At 38.8% G+C, this 18863-nt stretch overlaps 1 protein-coding gene across 1 annotated transcript in view; it reads left to right on the top strand.

The window, feature by feature from the left end:
* LOC130909688 (1-phosphatidylinositol 4,5-bisphosphate phosphodiesterase delta-3-A-like) overlaps window positions 1-18802 on the top strand; it is a 58827-nt gene extending 40025 nt beyond the window's left edge. Inside the window, exons 13-16 of the mRNA XM_057826443.1 lie at window positions 4379-4557; window positions 4792-4927; window positions 12122-12271; window positions 16990-18802. Of these exons, the coding sequence (XP_057682426.1) occupies window positions 4379-4557; window positions 4792-4927; window positions 12122-12271; window positions 16990-17171 (647 nt within the window). The 3' untranslated portion in view covers window positions 17172-18802. The remainder of the gene's footprint in view (window positions 1-4378; window positions 4558-4791; window positions 4928-12121; window positions 12272-16989) is intronic.
* The last annotated feature ends 61 nt before the right edge of the window (window positions 18803-18863 follow it).

Raw genomic sequence — 18863 nt, 5'->3', positions numbered from 1 at the left:
ACTATTAGATGTATGGAATAAAAACAAATGTGGATATTTACTTAAAGTAAGTGGAAAAATCTGAAGCATTAATCTGTTAACTAGTCTTTAACACTCTAAACAACATGGAGAAAAGTATTGGACTAGATTTCAGAAAAATGATCTGATTAAGATGTATAAATTTGCAGTGTATACAGGACAGGTTAAAAAAAAAATCTCTGTGTAAGTACTTGTTCTTGTATTTACACATACTGTACTCTGACAGCTATTCCATTTGAAAAGAACTGCATTTCTTTTTTACTTTGGCTTGATGAGTGTAATATCGCTGATAAGGGGTTAGCATTTGCGTCTCTTAACTCCGCTGCACTATTGTTAGCTAGCTAACTTGTACTGTGCGTATGGGCAGGGCACATATGCACAACACTGTCAATGCGATGATTGCCTGCGCAGCGTAAGTGAAGGGAACTGTATCGTATTATTGGCTAGGCACCTGTTGTTCATTGAGTTACGTTGTAAAATTGTACAGAAAACAATGTTGTTGGTCTAATTAACTAGATTACCGGTATATCAAAATTCAAAATTGTATTCAAAATTGTCCTATATGCATGTGTGATACATCACTGGAAAACTTAAAATCTCTATTTTCTGGGGGAAGAAAAGTTTTGAACAGGAGGGCATTTAAAAAAAAAAAAAAAAAGATTTAAACAGGAAAACCCTAACTCATTTGCTCCCAGAAACGTATAAAGACGTTCTATTTTTAAATGCTTAACTGTCCCACAAACGTATTTATAAGTCTTTTGCGTTTTTTTGTACAAGAAGCATCTAGAGCTTCCGATCTATCGCCGAAACAAAAAACAAGCCTCAAAACCAATTTTAAAGCAATAAAACTGACCACTGGAGGGCAGTAGCGCATTTGTTAAGACGCCACAACCCAATTCCAACAGTACAACTTTATTAGGGAAGTTAGCAGAGCCGCGCTGCTCAGGTCCACCGCACGCTCGAGTGTACTGCACGGAAACGCGCACGGCCAAACCAGTTCCCCCCCCAGGAACATAAGTTCCCCAGGCGAACGAGACAGTGGTCACCACAAAAAAAGACAAAAAAAAAATCCATCTTTACGAGACAGTCGGCAATGAGGGAAAAGTTTAACCGATGTCGCAGCCACCAAACGTCATCTCTCAGTTAGGTAAGTGTGAATAAATTGTTACTTTGCAATCAAAAGCTCTATTTGGCTGGTTGTTCATGTTATTTTGTAAAAGGAAAACATTATTCAGATGTTTGGGATGTCACTGAAGCAAAAAATAGCCGTGTTAAAGTCAAAGTTATGTTTGAAATTTTTGCGTTTACAAAAAGCTCATTTTCTCCGTTTTTTCATCAGAAATTGGAAAATTGCTCAAACTAAGCTATTTTCTAATGCTGATTTCTAAAGAATGGAAAAAGATATGAACTTACTTTTTTTTCTGCTGAAAGAAGAGAGTCTAATCTTTCTTTTGGTGGGTTCCATGTTTATATAGCAATAGAACAGAATTCTTTGTGGGCCTTGCAAAATCAGTCAAAATCCAGTAAAATGGCCGGGAGCGAAGGGCCTTGCTCCGGTGAAAATGGCTGGGAGTGAATGAGCTAACTGGAGGTGAGAGCACGCGATGTTTCGATCCAAAAACTCCATGTAGCATGTATCATCGAGTGTCAAGACACAGATGTGAATGGCCACAGCCGGATTTTGTGGGGATTTTATTGGTAAAAGATGGTAATATAACAATATAACAAATCGCACACATCAAGGAGTGGTCGAGATGTTCTTTTTCATATATTTACCCTTTCAGACTGTTTTTTTTTTTTTGTTTCTTTGTTTGGATTGATTATTTATAGGGCTGTCAAAATTATCGTGTTAACGGGTGGTAATTATATTTTTTAATTAATCACGTTAAAATATTTGACGCAATTAACGCACATGCCCCGCTCAAACCGATTAAAATGACAATGTCATGTCCATTTGTCACTTGTGTTTTTTTTGTGTTTTGTCGCCCTCTGCTGACGCTTGGATGCGACTGATTTTATGGGTTTCAGCACCATCCATGAGCATTGTGTAATTATTGACATCAACAATGGCGAGCTACTCGTTTATTTTTGTTTGAAAATTTTACAAATTTTATTAAAATGAAAACATTAAGAGGTGTTTTAATATAAAATTTCTATAACTTGTACTAACATCTATCTTTTAGGAACTACAAGTCTTTCTATCCATGGATCGCTTTAACAGAATTTTAATAATGTTAATGCCATGTTGTTCATTTATTGTTATAATAAACAAATACAGTACTTATGTACAGTATGTTGAATGTATATAGCCATCTTGTGTCTCATCTTTCCATTCCAACAATAATTTACAGAAAAATATGGCATATTTTATAGATGGTTTGAATTGTGATTAATTATGATTAATTAATTTTTAAGCTGTGATTAACTCGATTAAAAATTTTAATCGTTTGACAGCCCTAATTATTTATTATCTAACATGAAAATGCGACAAACAAAATTAAGCCATAGCTATGAGGTAGATATCTGTGACTTATTTATAGACACCATTTTTTTCATTGTGACGTAATTTGTTTCAAAGTTTAAAACATGCGAGTGAATCATTTTTTAAAGTCGTTTTTTTTTCTTTTTTAAACGAAATATTAGACATCTATTCATGATTTTAAGCTAAAAATGACAGACATTTTGAATAATAAATATAATTACTGAACTACTTTTTATTGCTGAGTTGAAACAAAAGCGGTTGCACGACGTCTGTAAACGGGGGTTTCCAGGGTAAGACGGACAAATTAAAAATAGCTCGGGGGCTTAATGCGCCATGAATCTGCTATGGTAGCATATAGACATATTGTTCTATTAAACACAACACTTGTTTTGGCTTAAAATACAGCAGTTTATTTTAAAGAGGGGTGCAAGAGCAGAAACTGCTTTTTCAGTCTTGTCTGTGTTTTCCGCCATATCCCTTCATTTTTCTTTTTTTTTCTCTTTTTATTGACCCTGACCAACTGTTACGGACACTTTTTTTTGCCTCCCTTTTGTGCGATCACATGTTTTTTGTGTGTTCAATAAACCGCAATCCCTCTGTTATTGTTGTCTGCTTTTTGGGGTCCTACCTTGCTTCCGCATTTGCTGACCGTAACAGATTTGTTGGCCTTCATCTGAGGACTTGAGTTATGGATTGCAGCTAATAAATCAATAAACAATGCACATACTATCAATGTAGAAAAAGATAACATGGTCTTTGTGGTGTTAGTTAATGTCACTAAACTGTGTGGTCTTGAACGCTTCCTGCATGCACCAACAGTGCTGAGTCTGCAGCTGTCACTGTCACTAGACAAACTTGCTACATGAACACTATCGGTGTTCTGCAATTCCTTCTACGTGTAGTACTTCCTAATTTGTGTTTTTATTGAGTCTTTTTTTTTTTTTTAATTTCTTTAACTCAAAATTAATAATTAATAATTTCCATGTATTTCACTCTCAAACTTTTAAGTATTGTGTTTTCTTGAGGTAGCTTTAAAGCAGATTGTTGATCTGTTGACCACATTAGTCACATAGCGTATTAGTTTGATATTACTACGTTTAAAGATTTTCTCAAGGCATTTTTATTACATTCTGCCTGTATGCATCTAAACAAAACAAGCTGAAAGCGCACAGTAGTACTTTGGGTGTCCACTTCGCCTCTTGTAGCACGTTTCGCCCGTGTAGCACATTTTGACAGAACACCGGTTTTGTCCTACTCTCGTCTCATCCCGTCTTTACTGTTCATTTTGCTTTTGCTGGTCATCTTGTGAAATATTGACAGAGCTGTCCTGCTTATGAGTGCTCCTTTCAGGTTCAAATTGAAAGGGCTGAAAAGATGACATTTTTATGTCGCTAGAGATATCCTCTGGGAGCCCGGCAGCGTAACCCAAAGACGTCACTGCCCTGCGACGTCAACAACAATTGCAACCTACTAGTTAAACTAATTTTACACATTTTATAAAAACGAAAATGTCAAGAGGGGTTTTAATATCAAATTATTTCAACTCATACTAATGGTTATCTTTTAAGAACTACAAGTCCGTGGTTCACTTTAAGACCTTTAACCCTTTGAAGGGCAAGTGATTATTTTTGTTCATTTAAAAAACTTAATGAATATTACTGTGTTTGGCTGCTATATGCTATATGAACTAAAATTGTTGCTATATACACCAATTATTTTCAATGGAAAATCTTCATATGATCAGGGGTCCCCAAACATTTTCATCCTACTTATATGGCATTTTATGCACCCAAACGTAAACCCAACTCCCAGATATTGTTTCAATAGTTTGTTGTGGACAGCTTAATCAAACTCTATTCTGCTCTGTTGTTCTTCCAGTGGCTCTAAATTTCCAAACCCCTGGAGAAGAGATGGATATAAATCGAGGCAGGTTCCTGCAGAATGGTCAATGTGGCTACATTCTGAAGCCCCCTTTCATGTGCCAACCGGACACCACCTTTAATCCAGAAAATGTTGGTGGAGGTCCTGGCCATGTGCCTGTTCTATTAACCGTTAGGGTAAGAAAACCGACACGACAACTAACGATTCTCGCATTATTAATTCTTGTCAAAATAATTAAAAAGTGTATATACTGTATGGGATTTCTATCATACAGTGGCACCATGTCAACTTCCATTACTGTTGCACTCTCCTTCAGATTTACATTTGCTAAGATGGTTCATTGGCAGAAAGGGTCAAACAGTCATTAGATGTGTCTATTATATTCGTTCATTTACTCGTTGTTATCCCAGGTTATTTCAGCACAGCAGCTACCTAAGCAAGAGAGGACCAAGCCCACAGCCATTGTGGATCCCCATGTATGGGTTGAGATACATGGTGTTCCAATAGATAATGACAGGAAGAAAACACATCACATCCAAAACAACGGTATGTACAGTGTAACTACCAACCAAATAATAGACATGCACATGAAAAGAATTACCGACACTCGCTTTACTATAATAACCTACTCTGGGAGGCCAATGTTCTCCTCTATAACAGTGGGTAGCAGTTAGAGCAGGGCGGTAAACCGAAAATTTACCGTCACCGAAATTCTTAACGATGACCGACGTAATTTTGACCATGTCGGTAAATTCGGTAAATTAATAAAACAAGAAAATAGTCTTTTCATCCCGCTTTGATTCTGTGTTGTTCGTCTATGTTCATTCCCCTTTAAGAAAGCAGTGAATGTGCTTACGTAGGGAGTCACGTGATCATCAGGAAGCCAATCAAACAAAAGCCCGGTAAGCTAACGCTAGCAGCTAACGCTACAAGCAAAACGTGATGGAGTGTGGCTTAAGGGAGGTTCACCAAACTTTCAACCGACATTTAGTAGACTCTTGGTGGCATCCAGACGGGCTTTCACCCGCTGTCCTCCTTTGTTCTCACGATTTCCGGAGATGGTGCTTCCTTTCAGTGCTTTCTACTGGTAGCCAGGCTAACGCTAGCTAGCGGCTAACGCTACAAATGAACGTTATGGAGTCGGATAGAGGCTCTAACCTTGTCGAAACGACTGAACTTAATGAGTGGATTGGGCACGGACTGCATCTAGCAATTACTATGTGGCGTTATTTTGTATCTGTCTGTGTGTGTGATTCCTCTGATAGCTTTTGTGATGGTAAAGAATTCTGCATAAAGTACAATCCAACGGCGAAACTTATAATGACCGAGAAATGGCCCCAGCTATTTTTATTGTGCGTGCATTTATGAAAAAATGCACTGGGGGGGGGGAACCCTTAAACCATAAAGTAAACACTTGTATTTAATAATTATATCACAGCAGCCATTAACAATAAGTTGTCTTTTTGAAGTGTACTGTTCAAGCTGCAAGTCATTTGTGTTACAATTACATGTTTGCACAGGCATATTGATTTTGACAATGTACATTGTTCAAGTCATACACGCTGTTATAAATGTTCATACTTGAATTCTTATTGCTTACAATACATTTTTATTAGGGCTGTCAAACGATTAAAATTTTTAATCGAGTTAATTACAGCTTAAAAATTAATTAATCGTAATTAATCGCAATTCAAACCATCTATATAATATGCCATATTTTTCTCTAAATTATTGTTGGAATGGAAAGATAAGACGCAAGATGGATATATATTTTCAACATGCGGTACATAAGGACTGTATTTGTTTATTATAACAATAAATCAGTTCTAAATCAGTTATAGAAATTTTATATTAAAACCCCTCTTAATGTTTTCGTTTTAATAAAATTTGGTAAATTTTCAATCAAAAAATAAACTAGTAGCCCGCAATTGTTGATGGCAATAATTACTTACACTATAAAATCAGTCGCACCCAAACGCCAGCAGAGGGCAGCAAAACTCCGCAAAACACAATTAACAGGTGGGCCTTTCACTCTAGTGACATTTAAATATGTCTGAGCTGGGCAAGTGCGTTAATTGCGTCAAATATTTTAACGTGATTAATTAAAAAAAATAACGCCAGTTAACGCGATAATTTTGACAGCCCTAATTTTTTATAAATTTAATGTTTAGACTGCATGTACAATTGTTAAATACAGTATATCAAATTGAATGCTGGTAAATAAATCAACAAGAAATAGTTAATCTGTATTTCATGCATTGATTCAGATTTTCAAATTATATAACAGTCCGCTTGGGCGAATTTATCGTCATTTATCGTTATCGAGATAAATCTGCTCAATTTATCGTGATACATGTTTAAGGCCATATCGCCCAGCCCTAGTAGCAGTTATATTTTTCTATTTTTGCACCGTTTTTCAGCAATTTTTGGGTTACAAGTGGCACCATTAAGGTAGTTGAAAAGCTTGACAACTTTGTACATCTATACCCTCACTTTATCTTAGTTCAGGGGTCGGGAACCTATGGTTCGCGAGCCATATCTGGCTCTTTTGACGGCCGCATCTGGCTCGCAGACAAATCTTTAATTATATAAAAAAAAAAATTTTTTTTAAACATTGCGCAAAACTACGACGATCTCCGGCGACTAGAAAGCCGGTTCGCAGTTATTTTAGTGGGAAAGTGGCAAACATACATGTCGTTGCGTCTGTCTATGTATTTATCTGTCTATTGGCAACGCAGATGAGGCAGACACTGATCGAGTGGGGTCGCCGTATTTTGCTGTCAAAAAGAGCGGCCGATGTGCGCACGTGCGTAGTCATTTTCCCACGGTTTTAGTTTCGTTTTCCCCGCTAATTTTAGAAACCCTTTTGAGAAGATGGCAAAAAGAAAAAAAGACAGCGAGTATCGTACTTTTCAGCAGGCGGAGGACAGAGGAATTTGCCTTTGTGGAGAGAGCAGGTTCTGCGGTGTGTCTAATATGCAATGATAAAATTGCATCTATGAAATGGTCAAATATAAAGCGGCACTTCGACACCCGCCATACTACATTTGCATTGAAATATCTGGCGGGGAACAACAGGAAGAAAGCATGTCAAGAGCTTCTTACAAGATTGCAAGTTAGTCAGCAGCAACTTCGTGTTTGGACCAAACAAGGTGATTGGAATTCGGCTAGCTTTGCTGGCGCTTTAGCAATGGCGTACCGCAAGCAACGCGTCACTTCCGCTCATTAATATTCATGACATTTGCTACTGTTGCTAAGTAGGGACAAGCCACCAGTTGGCTCTAATAGGAAATGAATGGAAATCGTGTACGAAGGAGATGTTTACAGAGCTAAAACTACCAATTCTTTCCGAAAATGATGTGCCTGGTGCCAAATTCACTGGCAAAGATGTGGAAAAACATAAAAATGTTCAGTTAAAGAGATGGCTTGTGTGTCGAAGGCTGAAAAAGACGAAAAAACAAGCCAACCTAAGCATAGCCTTAGCTTTTTTATCGACGCGACTGACAATGACGTTCTCCTGTTTCAACAAGCTATCCTCTACCATCAGCCCTGTCTTTCTTATATACCCTCTGGTCTTACCGTTCTTGGGGGTAATTTAGTTAGCTTTGTGTAGCGATCGATAATGCTACTCAGTGACAGCCAACGAACACTTTTAATTTTTTCATTTATAACAAATCTTAATTGTATAATTTATTTACACTTCCCCCTTACTAAAGTTGTTTTTTATATATAACAGAAACGGTAACAGTGGGAGTCAGATACCATTGTAATTCTTTTCAGGTCATTCATTGTCAGAAGCAGTACGGCACAACGTTACGCTAAAAAAATAAGTTAAAAATATAAAAATGGCATACCTCTTTGTCCTCTGAAAGACCATGCCAACCCGACAAAATGTTTACTGCATATGAAATGTGAATGGATTCACCGAGCTGGCGTTAAAGTCCGCACAAGTTTATTCGGTCTTCACAGTTTTTGGTTTCCGGAAACATATGAAGAAAACATCCTTCATGTGTCATAATTTCTAGAGTCTTCTCTACAAGTTCCAAAAAAGCAATGCGTGATCGGCATGTTCGTTTTTTGAAAGATTACCAGCGAAAAGTAGCACAAATTACGTTGTTTCTATGCGAGGGCGGGTCTATAATGTCCCACTTCGGCTTTACCTCCGCTTTTCGATGCGACGTCACGGTCTAAAAATGCAGTAAAAAACTGCATACGTGCGGTACGCCATTGTGAGAAACGGGAAGCCATTCACAGATGGGGAGTACGCCAAAGCAATCATGCTTGATGTTGCCAATGAACTTTTTGACGACTTTTCGGATAAAGACAAGATTATTAAACGGATAAAAGACATGCCCCGTCAGCAAGAACTGTTCACGATCGTACCATCATGTTGTCAAATCAAATTGAGGCAACGCATGAAGGACATACATTCGGCTCCATTTTTTCCCCTCGCTTTGGATGAGTCAACGGACGTAAGCAATTTATCACAGTTCAGCATGATCGCAAGGTATGTTGTCGATGACACACTACATGAGGAAAGTCTGGCAGTTTTGGCTATGCAAGGGACAACAAGAGGGGAGGATTTATTCAAATCCTTCATTGAGTTCGCTAAAGAAAAAAAATCTACCAATAGACAAACTTGTTTTGGTGTGCACTGATGGTGCTCCGTGTATGGTTGGGAAAAAAAGAGGATTCGGTTCGTTTCTTCGTGAACATGAAAAGAGACGTATCCTAAGTTTCTCAATGCCTGCATGACGCTTAACCTCATCAAGTATCAACCAGACTACAAAGCCATCAGCAACCCCATGCAGCACCAGAAGTCACATTAGTGGTAAGAAATACTCATCATTGATTAGCAACAGCATAACAATCTTATTAAAAAGAATTCAGAGACTTATTGTACTTTAAAAATGTTGAAATTACATAAAATGCACACATTACTCGTATTTTTAGTTTTAAACATATTGCATGGCTCCCATGGAATCACATTTAAAGAAATGTGGTGTTTATGGCTCTCTCAGCCAAAAAGGTTCCCGACCCCTGTCTTAGTTGATTTGTTTATTTTATCCCAGACAATTGTTTTAGGTTGTTTTAATTACCTGACATGTTTCGGCGAACACTTCCGCCTTCATCAGAGAGTTGTTGGAATTGGTGTGATGCGTCTTTATCAGCTGATGGATGAAGACATGATGCACCTGTCAGATTGACAGGCGAGTCATGCCCTCTGCTGACCAATTACTCTTCCGGGATGCTGGTCCAGGTAGTAGAGAGCATTTAAGCCCCTTCGTCCCTGTTGATGGTCCTGAAGCCCCGCTCGCGGATCTCAATGGCCTACCTGATCCAGCGCTGATGTTTGTTTTCTTCGGGGCCCGAGGACCATCAATAGGGATGAGGCGGCTTACGTGCTCTCTACTACCTGGACCAGCATCGTGGAAGAGTGAATGGTCAGCAGACTCACGTGAGTCACGCCTTCATCCATCAGCTGATAAGACGCGTCACACCAACACCAGTGACTCTGATGAAGGCAGAAGTGTACGGAGGTACCATTGTATTTAAAGTATAGGATCTAACATGGAAAATATGGAAAATATGACTCTTTTTTTTCTATGTTTAGAAAAAAAACTCTTCTTGCCTACTATTACTATTACAGTGCTGGCGAAAAGAATTGGGACCCCTGCAATTCTGTCAGATAATGCTCAATTTCTCCCGGAAAATGATTGCAATTACAAATGCTTTGGTAGTACTATTGTCATTTATTTTGCTTGCAATAAAAAAACACAAAATTATTTAATACCCCCCATTCTCTTATCATTTTACACAAAACTCCTCTCCTACTACTATCAACGGCCTCCACATTGTTGCGTGAGATTTTAACAGGGCCGTCCTGAAAGCAGTAGTCCCCAAATTCTACCAGCACATTAAATGCCCAACGAGAGGGGGAAACACTTTGGACCACATATATTCTAACGTCAAGCATGGCTACAGAGCTACCCCCCCCCACCCCCACCCCATTTAGGACAGTCAAATCATCTCTCCCTACTACTCATTCCTGCATACACCCACCTGAGACGCGAATACAGGTCAACCACAAAGACTATTACGACCTGGCCTGAGAAAGCAACTCAGTGATCTTCAGGACTGCTTTCACCACACCGGCTGACTTGAATAAGGGAATTAAAAAGGCCAAAGTGGACTGCAGGAGGAAAATAGAGTCCCACTTCAACAGCAACAGGCTACGGGAGGGGTGGAGTTGCCTGCAGGACATCACCAACTTCCGAGGCTTAGACATCACACCAGGAGACCTGACCAAGTCTTTGGCGGAGGAGCTGAACCGCTTCTTCGCCCGGTCTTAATCACCACAGCGACACTCACCCACTCCAGCCCCGCCCCCAACACTCTCAGGATCCAGCACCCCCCATTCAGCATAGAGGATCCTCATGTGAGACATGTCTTACAGTCGGTTAACCCCAGGAAGGCTGCTGGTTCGGACGGAGTACTAGGGAAAGTACTCAGAGCATGTGCAGATCAGTTTTCCCACATCTTCCTCAAGATCTTCAACCTCTCCCTGTCCCAAACAGTCATGCCAACCTGCCTGAAATCTGCTACCATCATCCTGGTTAACTGCTGCTACTTCAATTATTTGCACTGCCTGAACAGGACTACCTCATACATATTTTATATTTATTCAGATTTTAGACTTTTATTTTCTTGCAAGTCACTTTTGAGATTTTTACTTGTCCTGCACTGTAAAGGGAGATGCGCCGCAATTTCATTGTACAACTGAATAATAAAGGGCTATTCTATTCTATTCTATTCTATTCTATTCTATTCTATTCTATTCTATTCTATTCTATGAGTTGGGGATGGCATGAAAAACAGTGGACATCACTTAAAGACATGACACGCCAATCACATTGATAAGCAGCTTAATTTTTTTTTTCAGCGAAAACGTGCCGAATATTGTCTACAATCGTTCCGCTTTGTGAGTGTTACATCAGTAAACCAGCGAGCACTGTCAGCATCATATTAGGTGGCATACCAAATTGGTCAGTGTTCAGTGTAATATAACCCCACACCAAAGCAAAGCAGCTGATATTGCCTGTAGCAAAAATAAAAACTGTCCCTCTGTCCAATGACACTGTCGTTTTTGCTGGGTTTTTTTTCTGGGCCAAATTGTTTAGTATATTGTACTCTGAGGTAATGGCTGATCATCATTTTGAATTTATTATTATTCATTGATTATATTAATCTTTCAGTCAAAAAATGTACCTGAGTGTATCTTTAGTTTGGATGTGACTTTTTTTTTTTTAATTCAGAAAAAATTGATGCGCTTTGTCTTTTCTGTTAAAAAAATAAAACAATGTGTTATGCTTTATTGTAAGTTCATTGATATTAATTTTAATATTAATATTAATAATTTTATTAAATAAATATTAATAATTAATATAATTAAATATATTATTTTTTTATGACAAAATATCAGTTGGAGCGTAGTTCTTGTTTCAAAAGAAGAACCTTCGGGAGCAGTTACCCAAGTCCTCTTTTAGTACGTATTGAAGTTAAAGAACAGCCAATCGGTCTCAAAAGAAGATCCCAAATCTGAGACTAAACTGAGTTCGATGTAAGACAAAAACCTTCAAAATTTGGTGTCAAGCTCAAGATTGGTTCAGGGCTACAACTTTCTTTCACTCGAGGAAAATGTGTGTAACTACATCTTAAATCCTTCTCGCTGTGTTGCAGGTTTTAACCCACAGTGGGACTACACATTTAATTTTACCATCCATGCTCCTAGCCTGGCTCTCGTTCGCTTTGTGGTTGAAGACCATGACTATGCTTCAAGCAATGACTTTCTTGGACAGTACACCCTGCCTTTTACCAGTCTTCGCACAGGTACAGTATCTGTGAAAAAACAGGCTTGAATCCTGACTGTTCAAATTGAGGGGCCAGTGAACATTTTGATATAAGTACCAGAATTAAATATGCTAGACTGCTCTCATAAGGGACTTGACAGAAAGAACTAAATCCAGGTCTTTGCTGACATGACATGTGACATGTTTGTTCTTGCGCCCTGTACAACTGTTTTATGAATAAGTGTGGATGCAAGATTCGTACCATTTCTTGGCTATGACATTGATTTGTTTGGTCACAGTGTTTATGTGCTAAATTGGGCCAATAAGGTCACCTGGCTGTGATTGTGGCTTTTTATTTATTCATGGTAGCTTTGCATGTAATGCAAAAGCTAACATCTATAACATTCCTTTTTCGCTTTCAATATTTATCCAGCTATGAAATCACGGGTGTTCCATTTTTTTTTTTTTTTAAAGAATGAAAAAAATAAATATAATTGAAATAAATGAATGATTAGATAAATAAACAATAATACAAAAGTATGTATTGTCATTGACTTATACTTTTTGTCTTTGAAAATCCCAAAGGGAAAAAACAATGAACATTTTTGTCATTGACGTTTCCTTTTTTTCATTGAAAAACACAAATGAATAAAACAATGGCAATTTTTGCCATTGACTTTTACTTTTTGTCATAGAAAAAGACAAAGGGAAAAGCAATTGCATTTTTTTCTTTGCCTTTGCCTTTTCTATTTCGTTTTCTCTTTGCCTTTACTTTTGCTTTTACCGAAAGGGTCTTTCCAAACAGGAATAGTGTTGATAGCTGATTGCCCCTAGTTTACCTGAAGGAAAGTGACATCTCAGAGCAACATGCGAATTTTGGTGCATCATTTATTTGGAGAGAGATGAAAAAATCCTTTTCACACTGTTTAGAGGAGCAGCTGACAGGCTGGATGGGTCGCCTCAACCAACTACTCCGTCACCAAGATAATCAAATTTAATGCTATCAATAACTAACCATGTTAGGAAAGACCCTCCCAATGCAATTTAATTGACAGACCATCCCATCCATCCATCCATCCATCCATTATCCAATGCTTAATCATCCAATGCTTCATCCAATGCTTAATCCAGGGTCGGTTTGCAGGAGCAGCAGCTATAGCAGGGAAGCCCAGACTTCCCTCTCCACAGCCACTTCAACCAGCTCCTCCGGCGGGATCACAAGGAATTCCCAGGCCCGCCATGAGACATAGTCTCTCCAGCGTGTCCTGGGTCGTCCCCTGGGTCTCCCGCTGGTGGGACACACCTCTCCAGGGAGCTGTCCTGGAGGCATCCAAACCATATGCCTGAGCCACCTCAACTGGCTCCTCTCAACGTGGAGTAGTAGGGGTTAAGGAATCTCTAAGGGAGGAGGAGATTCATTTCGGCCGCTTGTATCTGTAATGTTGTTCTTTTGGTCACGACCCACAGCTCGTGACCATAGGTGAGGGTAGAAACGTCGATCGACTGGTAAATTTCGAGCTTTGCACTTTTGGCTGAGCTCCTTCTCCACCGCTGCGGACCGGTGCAAGGTCCGCATCACTGCAGACACTGCACCGATCCGCCTATCGATCTCCGGCTCCCTCCTACAGTAAGTTCACTCATTAACAAGACCCCAAGATACTTGAACTCCTACACTTGGGGCAGGATCTCACCCCCGATCCAGAGAAGGTAAGTCACCCTTTTCCGACTGAGGACCATGGTCTCGGATTTGGAGGTGCTGCTCTTAATCCCAACAGCTTCACACTCGCCTGCGAAGTGTTGGGGTTCATGGCTTGATGAGGCCAACAGCACCACATTATCTGTAAAAAGCTGAGACGCAATGCTAAGGCCACCAAACCAGTCCCCCTCAACGCTTCCGCTACGCCTAGAAATTCTGTCCATAAAAATTATGAACAGAATCGGTGACAAAAGGCAACCTTGGCAGAGTCCAACCCTCACTGGGAACAAATTCGACTTACTGCTGCCAATGCGGATCAAACTCCGACACCGGTCGTACAGGGAACGAACAGCCCTTACCAAGGGGCTCGGTACCCTGTACTGCCAAAGCACCCCCCATAGGACTCCCCGCGGGAGACGGTCGATGCCTTCTCCAAATCAGCAAAATACACGTAAACCTCTTCTCAGACGCCAGATGGTGGACAAGAATTTCTTCGAAGCCATCTAGAAGTCCTTTTCCATGGCCTCGCCGAACTCCTCCCATGTCCGAGTTTTTGCCTCAGCGACCACCAAAGCTGCATTCCGCTTGGCTAGCGTCAGCTGCCTCCAAAGTCCCACAAGCCAAAAAGGCCTGGTAGGCCTCCTTATTATGCTTGACGGCATCCCATACCGCTGGTGTCCACCATGATTGCCGCCACGACAGGCACCAACCACTTTACGGCCACAGCTCTGATCAGCTGCCTCAACAATGGAGGAGCGTAGCATGGCCCACTCGGACTCAATGTTCCCCACCTCCCCCGGGACAAGGGAGAAATTCTGCCGGAGGTGAGTGTTGAAGCTTTTTCTGACAGGGGATGCTGCGAGACGTTCCCAGCAGACCCTCACAATGGGTATGGGTCTTGCCAGCATCTTCCCCCACCATCGGAGCCAACAGGTGGTGATCAGTTGACAGCTCCGCCACTCTCTTCACCCGAGTGTGCAAAACATGCAGCCACAAATCCGATGACACTACTACTACATAGCTCCTAGGATCATTGGGACACGCAAACTCCACCACGATAAGTTCATGACTCACGGAGGAGACAGATCATTCCTTTAGGTAAAAACAAAGGCAAAGACGATTACAAGCGAAATAGAAAAGGCAAGGAAAAAAATGGCCATATTTTGTTCCGTTTGTGTTTGTCAATGACAAAAAGTAAAAGTCAATGACTGAATCATCATTGTTTTTTTTTCCAGTATGTGTTTCTCAATGAATAAAAGTAAAAGTCAATGACAAAAATTGTCATTGTTTTTCCATTTGGGAATTTCAATGACAAAAACTAAAAGTCAATGACTAAATATACTTTTTTGTTTTCATTTATTCATTCATTTATTTCTCTTTATATTTATTTATTTGTTCGTTCATTTATTTTTAAAATTTTGGCACTTCTGTGATTCCTTATCCGTCGTGCCAACCTGCTAAAACTGTTTAACCCACCCACACCATTCATACACCAAAATAACTGGGATTTTCATGCTACGGAAGCTCTCTTATGTTTGACACTCCCAAAATGACTGTTCACCCAAAAATCACACGAAAACTTCCATTCCCGCCAAATCAACAGGAAGTGACCCAATATACCAATCTTTAGAGCAAAGCTACCATTGCAATATTTATTAAATTTTATTTATTTATTTTAAAATTGCATTTTCTAGTCATTATTACTTATCATGTTTTGTCTGTTAAAATCCGTTATTTATTTTTACGAATGTTCATTTTATATATTTTAGTGCTGTCAAATGTATCGCATTAACGGGCGGTAGTTAATTTTTTAAATTAATCACGTTAAAATATTTGACGCATTTAACGCATGCGCGGAATGACCCGCTCATGCATTGCCTCTAACAGATTACAATAACGCAGTTTTTTGCACATTGAGAGCTAAAAGGCAAAGAAAGGTGAGTGGACACAGGCGTTCATTGGACCGCGCCGTTTATTGGCAACTCCTTCACAACAAACATAAGTATCATTTAGTGAAACCACAACAAAAATAATTTTCCCATCTCTCAAAAAAATAATGTTCACAAAAAGAAAAGCGTAAATCTGTATTAATGAGGCCCTATTCTCACACAGTTAAACAAAAATGCAAAGGCCTTGCATTCCCAATCAAAATAACTATGCAAAATACGCATAAAACTTAATCAGACTTTGGTCAAACTCTATTCAAACATTTCGTTTAGCTCAACAAATACACTGGAGGGCAATATTTAGTCACAATATACAAACTATCATAAGTCTTGTACGTTGTGAAGCCAGCACTCAAATGAAAGTGAATCACAATAGACCCAGTGTAAAAAAAAAAAAAAAAAGTCAAGGGACAAAACACACTCATTGGCTTGATTTCTAAGTACTGTAATTAAAAACTCGCCATTGACACCTTATGGTGTATTTCAATCACTACGTTCCACGACACTGTGGAAGAACGGCAGGGAGCCCATGTGCTGTCACCACTCAGCGACGTCAACAATTGCGAGCTACTAGTTTATTTTGTGATTGAAAATTTAAAAAAATTTATTAAAATGCAAACATTAAGAGGGGTTTTAATATAAAATTACTATAACTTGTACTAAGACTTTTCAGAACTACAAGTCTTTCTATCCGTGGATCCCTTTAACAGAAAGAATGTTAATAATGTTAATGCCATCTTGTGGCTTTATTGTTGTAATAAACAAATACAGTACTTATGTACAGTATGTTGAATTTATATCTGTCTTGTGTCATATCTTTCCATGCCAACAATAACTCACAGAAAAATATGGCATATTTTAGAGATGGTTTGAATTGCGATTGATTACGATTAATTCATTTTTAAGCTGTGATTAACTCGATGAAAAATTTTAATTGTTTGACAGCCCTAATATATTTACACTTTTTATACAAAGCAAAAGATGTTTTATATCTGACAGGGGCTTCCTCCCCAACTACTTTTTGTGCATCTTTTTGACCAATTAAACTGAAAATGAACATTTAATAAAGGTTAAAGGAGCCACTTATTCTAACGTACGACATTTGGACTTTTTCAGGTTATCGCCATGTCCGACTGCTTAAGCAGGATGGCTCCAGCCTTTCCCCCTCCTCCCTCTTCATCCATATCAAGCTTGTCAACTGTGAGAATAGCACTTACAAGTCATCTAAATCACCAGCCAAAGTGTCTCAAGCCAACAAGACCCAAACTGGTTCGGACCGCATTCAAGCCTCTCATTAATCATTGCGCAGCTTTAACTTTATACTAAGCTTAGCAATTCTAGGAAAAGGATTTGTTGCTGGATTCTACTCTACACAGTATTCTACTCTGGATATTATAGACGTTTTCATACAATTTTAATCTTTTTTTTTTTTAATTATATACTTGTATCTAATTGTGATTAATCACATGATTTCCAGAGTTAATCACTTTTTTAAAGGTTGGTGCTTTTTGATGTTTTATTTTGAGCTTAGGTTACTTTATTGAACAAACACTTGACAAGTGAAGGATGATATTTTCCCATAATCATGTATAATTATACATATTTGTTCATTACTATTGCTGTTGTAGGAATATATTTTCATCAATTCACATATTTATATCTATCTATCTATCTATGTATCTATCTCTCTCTCTCTCTCTCTCTCTCTCTCTCTCTCTCTCTCTCTCTCTCTCTCTCTCTCTCTCTCTCTCTCTCTCTCTCTCTCTCTCTCTCTCTCTATATATATATATATATATATATTTGTTCATTGTTGTTCTATTACATTTCTCCAGCCTATGCGCAGGAGTGGCTGATCCCTTTTCTGTAAACATTTGAACTCGCTTCATAATTGTGATATTGGGACATTGGAATTTTTTGTTTACTTATTCAACGCCGGAGAGTACTTTTCCATTATGTGACGCGGTCTGGGCTGAACTTGCTCATTTGCATAAGAACAATATAAACTCTAGCCCGCTAGCTGGCTCGTGAGAAGGGAACAATGGACTGACTATTTAAATTTTGTCTATATATTCTTTTGAACTTTGTTCCACATTTTATTTATTCCTATTATTGTCTTATTTTTGCGTCATCTTCTGTCCATTTAAGAGAATTGAAAAAACCTGTCAAAAAGAGAAGATGACTCTGACTACCTTTCCCTCCACTTTTTACTCTTCACAATGAAGAGCATATGTAGATATATATTTCCTTTTATTCACGTAAACATGTATCTGTTCATTTCACAGCATTGCACATATTTATTCATTGTGTGAGTGTCAGCCACCGTTGCGGTGAGACAGCTGCAGAGCTCACCAAGCACTCCTTTCATGTTCACACTGGCGTCTGCCAGCCCCACCACAACATCAGCCAAAACGCTCACAGAGAAATTACCAAATATTTTTGCTCCCTTTTCGGGTCGAAATTGACCTAACACCATACTTATATGTTACTATAGTAACATATAGTTACTATAGTATAATATTAGTATAATATTAGAATTAAAATATATACAACTATGAACATTTGACCGATGGCTTCTATCCCTCAGGAATACTCTGGTAGCATGACATCCTTTTCATTACTTACGTAACACTCAAATGTGTCTCATGTTGATGACGTGCGCAAGCGCGGGAGACGAGAAAAAAAAAAGAGAGAGGGAATGGTTTTTATTTGAGTTGTTGGCAGTTAAATAAACAGTCGGGACAGCTTCGCCCAAGAGCACAAGTCTCATGAGTTTTTGTCTACAACGAAGAGTGTGCCTACATCCACCCACACAGTCCGCTACACTTATGTAATTGTCTTGGGATTTTTGGGTGGCATTTTTTTTTATATTGAAAACAAGTATGCTGTCAAAATAAAAGCCCTCAATGAGTACAAGAAAATGTTTTAACCATTTTTTCATAGATGAAGAATCCTAACAACTTAATCAATAGAGAAGAAACACATTGGATCAT

Source organism: Corythoichthys intestinalis, chromosome 21 (genome assembly GCF_030265065.1).
Source record: "Corythoichthys intestinalis isolate RoL2023-P3 chromosome 21, ASM3026506v1, whole genome shotgun sequence".
In the NCBI taxonomy this organism is placed as follows: domain Eukaryota; kingdom Metazoa; phylum Chordata; class Actinopteri; order Syngnathiformes; family Syngnathidae; genus Corythoichthys; species Corythoichthys intestinalis.
The sequence above is the reverse complement of the archived record's forward strand: the minus strand, read 5'-3'. Positions and strand labels throughout refer to the sequence as shown.